The sequence below is a fragment of the Carya illinoinensis genome, chromosome 5 (genome assembly GCF_018687715.1).
Source record: "Carya illinoinensis cultivar Pawnee chromosome 5, C.illinoinensisPawnee_v1, whole genome shotgun sequence".
Classification (NCBI taxonomy): Eukaryota; Viridiplantae; Streptophyta; class Magnoliopsida; order Fagales; family Juglandaceae; genus Carya; species Carya illinoinensis.
In genome coordinates, this window is record NC_056756.1 from 47,036,181 (window position 1) to 47,044,939 (window position 8,759).

General features: G+C 34.2%; 1 protein-coding gene across 1 annotated transcript; it reads right to left on the bottom strand.

Annotated features, from left to right (window-relative positions):
* Positions 1-470: 470 nt before the first annotated feature.
* On the bottom strand, positions 471-2,931 carry LOC122310973 (rust resistance kinase Lr10-like). The gene is made up of 3 exons (XM_043125277.1): positions 2,225-2,931; positions 1,839-1,868; positions 471-1,745 (listed from the first exon to the last, which is right to left on the bottom strand). Exons 1-3 carry the CDS (start codon positions 2,844-2,846, stop codon positions 628-630), a joined length of 1,770 nt encoding a protein of 589 aa, XP_042981211.1. The 5' UTR covers positions 2,847-2,931; the 3' UTR covers positions 471-627.
* Positions 2,932-8,759: the final 5,828 nt, after the last annotated feature.

Below are 8,759 nucleotides of genomic sequence, written 5' to 3' on the forward strand. Positions count from 1 at the left end.
AGTATATACTATAATATAAATAGACTAATATATAGTTTAATATATGTAAAGATCATATTATTATTAACATAGATAATACATAAACCAAAAAAAGGGGATCAGACTAGACCGAAACTTAAAAAACTATAAATTTTGGTCTCAGTGATGAATCTATCTGATATCGGTTCTTAAATTTTTAAAAACTAATATAAATTGGTTCGATTTTTAAAAAAGGTCCAAAATTAGACCAAATTGGACTGGTTACATCATATATTTGAATCATAATTTAAAATCTATTCTCATTAGGTTAATACTAATATCATAAGGTGAATCCATAACTTAATATATAACGAACAACTAATTCATAGCATTGAGTCATTGCCCTTAATGACTAATGGGTCATGTATAATACGTTGCAACATACTTTACCATACAAAATGGGAATCTTGACTAAAGAACGTGTCTACCATGATGGTACTTGTCAATACTGATTAGTCCCTTCCAAACTACTAGATTTTATCTGAAACAAATATGATCATATCAAGTTCATAGAAAAGAAACAACCTTGAATTCCTTTACGATTGCAAAATCAAAAGCAATAATGCTCAACTACAACAAGATTTCAAAACAAAATATAAACAATTATACTTAATCTGATTCGGGGATAACCTCCAAATCTTGACCTAAACGCGTGGTAGGTTTCCGTGCTTGAACTTTAGTAGGGCCTGAGGAGGCAAAAGGATTAGGAGGCATGATTAATTTATCTTCTTCTCCTTCCAACATTTGAACTACAAGTTTCATGGAAGGGCGATCCATTGGGTGCCATTGTATGCACCATAGTCCGACAATTGCAAGTTTCTCTACAATTTTAGTATATCCATCATCTTCGATAAAGACTCTTAACTCTTCTTTTTGTTCTAAAAGATTATAAATCCATTCTGGAAAGTAGACCTTGCTAGTGCTTTCCACTGTGACATCAACATTTCTCTTCCCTCCAACAATTTCAAGTAGCAACATTCCAAAACTATAAACATCTGCTTTATAAGACACATTCCCAAAGTTTCTAGAGAACACTTCAGGTGCAATATACCCCATGGTCCCTCTGCCCGTAGTCATAGATACTACACTCTGATCCTTGGAACACAATTTTGCAAGACCAAAATCAGAAATTTTTGGATTAAAGTTATCGTCAAGCAAAACATTGTGGGGTTTGATGTCAAAATGGAGGATTTGGTGGTCACATCCTTGGTGAAGATATTCAATTCCTTTTGCAACACCGATGGCAATATCTTGCAACTTGTCCCATCCAAGAAAACGGTTCTTGACATTTGCTGAAAATATGAACTTCTCTAGTGAGTAATTTGATAAAAACTCATAAACTAGTGCTCGCCGAAATCCATCAGCACAAAAGCCAACAAGGCGAACCACATTAACATGGTGAATTCTACCCATTATTCCCACTTCATTTATGAATTCTTCACCATTTTCCTTGGAACTGTTGTTCAGGATCTTCACGGCAACATGAATTTGATTGGAAAGTTTTCCTTTGAATACTGTACCGTATGCTCCTTGGCCCAACTTCTCTGCAAACTGATTTGTAATCTTTTTAATATCAGCATACGAGTATCTCGTCGGCTTGAAATTTCTATAATCCTCCAGGAACTTTTCAATCTTTGCCCGATATTCTTTTTCTACCACATCATTAATATAGAGACGTTGGAGAGCAAAGACCACCAATAGTACAAGAAAGGAACCTAAGACGGCACCTGCATATTGAAGAATCGTGAGTGATCAAGAAGTCCTATATCTCATGATTTTGCCCGATGATGAAAGTGTCAATATAAACGAGGGACACTTACCAGCGGTGACTAGTTTTGTTGATGGCGTACCTGCGAAATGTTTTAACATATCAGATTCTCATCATGCTTGTGAAATTAAAAAACAGAGAGATTATTTATTATTCACAACCGGCATCGGTTTTTATTTATTATTATTTTCTAATTTTAGTTTTTTTCCAAATTTCAGGAATAACGTTCATGATAAACACTTCAATATATGCGTGTGTGTGTGTGTATATGTATATATATTTAATTTCATATTTCTTTGGTGCAAATTTAAATTTTTGTTAATTAATGCAGAAAATTCGCCGCTGCAGTCTGCAGATGAGCCTTGGTAAGCTAGGCATTAATAAAAGTGTGAATAAATTGAGTACAAAGTTGTAAATTACATAGAATAGGATATATACCTTTCGCTTCATCTGGTGTTCTGGACCAATTCATGTAAATAGTTGGATCATCGTTGTATACCAAAACAGGTGGAATCGATCTAACGTCATAAATCCTTCTACAAGGGGGTAAGGGAAAGCGGGTGATGGACTCTTCATAAGCCAAGGCATGAACTTGGTGGTTAGGGCCACTAAGACAAGAAATCCGGGTATTACTGTATTCATCCTGTGTCGTTTCTTTACGGGAACAATTGAAAAAGGCATAGTCAACTAAAGGGTAATCTGGTGTGAACTGGAAAGGCGAGGAAGATAAATTGAGATGCGGAATATCTCTTAGAAAGCAACGGTGTGGATGATACAATTGGATTCTCGGAGATTTGTAGTCAATGTTTTCGACAAACAGTTCTACTGAATCCGGTAGGTGGAGCACCGTTTGGTTTTTATCAGTGCAGGACAGAAGAAACCCACGCCGACAGTCACAGTGGTCTGGGTGTCGGTCTTTAAGTCGGAAAGGAGATCGGACGGCTGGGCCGTGGCTTGCACACTGTAATGAATCAGCACACTCATTTCGGCCTTGTACGTGGGCGGGTAAGATGAAAATTACCACAAACAAGAAGAAGTAGGAGATGATCATCATTGCCATTTCATATAAGCAAATATTTTGTATCTGTTTTATGGAAGGAAGGTTTCTCAGCCTCTCAAAGGAAAACAGATATATTTGTACTGTCAATTATTTGGTTTTAAAAGATATTTTAAAACAAGCAGAAAGAAGACTCACATTTTTATGACTCAGTCAATTATTTGGTTCTCATTATGTGACGCATGTGCTTACGCCCAAGTATACACGGCCAAAGATTTCCAAAATGAAGGAATTTCTTAAAGGCGTTTCTAATTAACAAAAAATAATTGTTCAAAACCTCAATTCACCCAAATCTTATTTCTCTGAATAGATAGTTTAATCTCAGGATTTTTTGCAATAGTTGTGATGACATATTCGCAAATTCTGGGCCAAATTCTTTTGAAATTTTATTTTGGACAAATCGATCGGAGAGATGAAATATGCCCATGGACGTACCCTAGCATTTGATGATGGCCAATGCATGGGCTTCTCTATCTCAAAATGTCCACGCCCCAATGCATGGGCTTCACTACTCTTTATAGAAGAATTGATGGTCTTAATTACTTAAAACTTCCCTAACAAAGATTAATAAAGTTATCTCTTTCAATTATTTAAATGGATTTGATTATTTTTTTAGGATTAAATTCTAGACGGCTTATATAAATTGAGACTTAAAGAAAAATTTTATTTATTTTTAAATTTTTAATATAATAATAGGATGCAAATTGTATTTTTAAATCTATAATTTTGAAGCTTCTTTAAAAATCATTATTCTAATTTTTGAGATACAAGAAGGTTGTAATAGAAATAAAAATATGCCGAAGAATGAAAAAGAAAATCAGATAAATTATGATTAGAGAGTTGTGATAATGTCATCTGTTTTCTCAAAAAAAAAAAAAAAAAAACAGTTTTGAGTCTTTTTTTATTTATTATATTCTTTTTATGCACAGTTTACATACTTTTCTTTAGGTTTTCTATTTTATTATTATGTTGCCACTTTTTTGCAAAAATGTATAGGAAAATCAATTTGAGGGGCCTTTGCCTAAGTCATCTGCCCCTTGAGGGGTCCCTTATTAAACCTAGTTTTGATGGATCATGCCAACCTTAGTTTTTAAATAAATTTATATATGTATACCATTTTAAGCAAAGAATAATAAAAATAAAAATACAAAAAATATATCTGAAATATATATAAATATTTATAGTCTTTCATTCCCTCCGAAGCACCTCTTCTCTCCATTTTGTCCAATTAGGAAAGTACAATATCATTTAAAAAAAAAAGATATATGATCAATAAAAAAGATCAATTTTTTAAAACATAACTATTAGAAAGTAATATTTTAAAAATAAGATAAATAGAAAAAGAAAAAGAAAAAAGATAATTTTTAAAACAAAGAAATGAAAATATTATACAATCAAACAACTTTTTTCGAGGATTTTGTATATTTTGTATAAAACCAAAATCATATATATTTTGTATAACCCCACATTGGATTAGTCAAAATAATAATATAATATTATTTTTTAATAATAATATTGTATTATTTTTTTCATATTTTGCAACTACATTTACTATATGTTAATTGTTTAGAAAAAACTATATGTTAATTAATAATTTAATTTTTACTTAAATTATTTGTTTCCCAATTATTATTTTTTCTTAACCTATTTTTTTCATCTTCAATTATTATTACTTCCTCTATTTTTGCAAGAGATATAAGGTCAGTTGGATATTAAAGTGGAGCTACGATTGTAATAGTGATTTACTAGTCCGACATTAGTTTGTCAAGTGGTGGAACATATTTCCTAACACAAAATGTTATTGAGGAATTTTCATCTACTAAACATATAACTTTGCCTAAATATCCAAACAATCAGGCCATTACTTCTGCTAAATCTTAGAAATTTTTTGGAAGACTCAGTAAAAACTACTAAACTTGATTTAAAACTGAAAGGTGTTTTTACCTTCTCTCATGTTACTCTTGCTTATTATACTATCAAGGATATTGACGTATACAAAGGTAAAGCCATAAAAGAATAAGCTGATTAAGAAGAAGAAGATACTTCATCTCTATCTCTAATAGTTTTAGATATGGTTGCTCCTATTCATCAAAACTAGCTTACTATAATTAATAGAGTTTTTGAAATTGATTTGATTGCTTTATATAACGAATATATTGATAGCAATGACTTTATAATTTCTTGAATGAGCTCAAAATTATATTATTCAAAGTTCAATCCGAAATGAAAAAAACTCTAGTCATGAACTTATAAAATTACAAAAGGGCAAACCGGTATTTAAGCAATATTTTGAAAATACCTGACTAGCCTGTAAAACACTTAAAATGAAACAATGCGTTCCATTTTCTTAGCACTTCACTTATCCTTGTTCCTTTCCCTGCTGCGTTTTGACTCTAAGGTTTAAGGTAATGGGCCGATCCTACCGTAAAATACTTGCATTTTCCTCATGGGCCTCGAGAGAGACAAAATGACTGATAATTGTGATAATTTATCTTATCGGTTTCCCAATTCTTTCTTTCTTATTTTGTTGCTTTCAATGTCATTCTCTTTTTCAGGAAAACAATTTGGGTCATTTATTATTTTTCTTCCCTTCGGTGTCATATTAAGAAAATCAATTTGTGGGGCCTTGACTAGGGGTGGAGCCTTCGACAATTGCCCAAGTCACCTGCCCGTTGAGCCGGCCCTAATTAAACTTAGTTTCTTAAAACCTGTGTCAGCAAGGTATTCAATTAGTCCGCAGCTTTTGATTCATTCATTCAACCAATCCGTTCAACTTGACTTTGATTAATTCCTTGAAGATGCGAGTATTTAAAAAACTTAAACAATTAATTGGAAACGAGCTAGTTACTTGTAATGGCTTACATTTGATCAGTTAAAATTAGCTTGAGGTTCTTGTCAAAACTATGTAGTGAACAAATTCTTATGCTCTAATTTAGGGCTGAGCACCGATTCAACCGGAGTTTGGATTTGGCCTCCTCTGACTCTGACTCCGACTTTATCGGAGGCCGAATCCGACCTCCGACTCCGCTTACACCCCACTCCGCTCCGACTCCGACTCCGACTTGTCGGAGCGGAGTCGGAGTTGGGCTTTTTTTTAGACTTTTTTCTTTGACCCAATTAACATTTCAATTTTACAATTTGTAACTCTAATCGGATTTAGGCTTCTATATCAATTTTTTTAAAAAATATAATTTGAGATTTCTAATTTATCTAACCAAAATTATCACATTAGAAAATAAAACTAAATTCAAAATCTATCACTATAAAAAATAAAACTAAACTCAAATGTGCAACCAAAATTAAAAACTAAATTAAAACTAAATACACGTTAAAATTACATAACCAAAATGACAACCTAAAATTAAAAATACATAACCAAAATTAAAACCTAAAATTAAAAATACATAACCAAAGGTCCAAAATTACAACCTAAAATTAAAAATACATAACCAAAGGTCCAAAAAATGTCATTTTTCAACTTGTGCCTAAAAAAAAAGAACAAAATTAGTAAAGAAATAAGACACCATATAAATTTATAAAAATAAAGAAAGCAAAATTGAAATAAGATACCAGAAACAAGATTGTCAATCCTCTTCACGAAGTATGCTGGCCATAGAATTGGCTAATTCTGCATTAAGATGTTAAAGTATAGGAAATTAGTATTACAAAATGTTAAAATCAACTCATATAACAACTTAAAAAAATCTCTAAATACATTACCTGAGTCTAGCTTATAGCTCTCTGCATCATCAATGGCTTCAGAATAATTTTGACTCAAGCATATGGGAGTAGACTTCAACCAATTTTGCGAGCACACGAGAGCTTCTACAGTTCTAGGAGCCAAAGAGCCAAAGATCCAGAACACGGCCTCCTGTGCTAAATGCTGACTCAAATGCAACGGTGGTGATAGGAATGACCAATATATCTCTTGCCATTAGAGCAAGAACTGGATACTTGGTGGAGTTGACTTTCCACCAATTTAAAATATTAAAACTCCCCGTAGGAATCTCAATGTTCTCCAACAAATACCGCTCTAACTCCGACTTACAATCCATCAAGGATACTGTATGCTCTTTATGGAACTCCCTCAAAAAATCCAAGGGATCATAGTCTGTAACTGTACTACTACTCCTCATTGATGCACTAGCTTCACCGCTTTGAATTTTGTTAGCACCAGTTACGCGCACCCACCACCAAACTCTACATATGCCTCATACAAATATTCCATATCCCTCTTGAGGAGTGCAACAAATTCCTCACCCTTCTCCTCACCCAATGTTTTCTTGAACCAATATGCTTGAGTAACCAATTTGAACTGCGGATCAAGAATAGCAGCAATAAACAACAACCGATTTATTTTTTCAAGATCACCCCAATATTTATTATACTTTGTCTTCATTCTGAAAGCCATTGAACTCAAACGTCGATTACTATTGTCACAAAAAATATTCAAGTGTTTATGAATGACAATAAGCTCTTGGACATAATTATTTGATGTGACATATAGTGTACCAGAAATGCGCAATGTAACACCATTAAATATTTGAAGAAACTTCGAAAAGTTTCTTATGGTCTCCCAATCATCCGGCCCAGGAGCTCCTAGACCCTTTTCCCATGTCCATCCTCAGACAAATAAACTCGTAAGTAGGGATCTTCATCAAGCAAAAGTTGGAAGGCTTTTTGATACTTCTCAGCCACGTCCAACATAAGAAAAGTCGAATTCCATCTAGTAGGCACGTCAAGAGTCAAAAAACTAGAGTATTGAACTTTTGATCTATCAACACAAGACTTGAAAGTGGCAAGTCTTTGGGGAGAAGACTTCACATACTTAATCAAATTTCGGACCCTTACAATTGAGTCATCAACATCTTTCAAACCTTCACTCACAATAAGGTTTAAGATGTGTGCCGTACATCTCATGTGAATAAACTCGTGACTTGCTATACAATCTGCACTTCCTATTTCCCTTGTTCTCAACCAATCAATAGCGGAGTCGTTAGAGGTAGCATTATCCACTGTAATTGTGAGGATTTTGTCAATGCCCCAATCAAGCATACACTCCTCCAACTCCCTCCCAATCGTTGCCCCCTTATGGTCGCTAATCCAAACAAATGAAATGATCCGCTTATGCAACTTCCAATTATTATCAATAAAGTGAGCGGTCACACACATGTAATTAATATTTTGGATAGAAGTCCAAGTGTCGGTGGTCAGGCATACTCTTTGTTTGGTGGTCAAAAACATTTTCTTCAAGCTATCATTCTTTCTCAAGAATACCCTCATGCAGTCACGCATTACGGTAAATCGAGAAGGAATAGGAAACCTCGGATCAAGGGCTTTAACAAATTCCTGAAACCTTTCTCCCTCAACAAATCTAAATGGTAGCTCATCCACTATCACCATCCTAGCAAGGGCAGCTCAGATTTTTTTCTCATTATATTTGGCCATCCCTAAGGTCTTCTCCCCTTCCCTTCCTTCACTTCTTGCTTCCGGGACCAAGAATGTTTGACTCTTGTCCAATTTACTCTTACGGTTTTTGGGGCAAAGTTGGATGTGTGTTTTCATGGCCGAAGTGCCTTGCCTTTTGGGATGGCATTTCCATTGCCTATGACAATGATTACAAGTAGCTATAGGCTCTTCGGGATCACAATCGGGCACTCTTGTGAAGTGGGACCATACCTCAGACCTATTCTTAATATTTCTACTACTAGGTGGAGGGCGAGGGGTAGAATGAAAGGCACTAGGAGTACCTACCGAAGAGCCTATTGGTCCGCTAGACTCATCAACTATTGGACTGGGAATATCAATCGGTTGTTCTGGGGCTGGAATGCCAGGACAAGATGCACCTGTGGATGTAGGAGTGTTTGTGCCTTCCATATCCATGATTTAATAACTAGAATTGTAAAACACAACAAA

Bases quoted from the DNA above. Each gene is read 5' to 3' on its own strand.
- LOC122310973 (XM_043125277.1), bottom strand. From the start codon at position 2,846: ATGGCAATGATGATCATCTCCTACTTCTTCTTGTTTGTGGTAATTTTC. The intron at 1,869-2,224 runs GTATATATCCTA...AACATTTCGCAG, and splicing joins AACACCAGATGAAGCGAAAG to GTACGCCATCAACAAAACTA. The intron at 1,746-1,838 runs GTAAGTGTCCCT...TTCAATATGCAG, and splicing joins AACAAAACTAGTCACCGCTG to GTGCCGTCTTAGGTTCCTTT.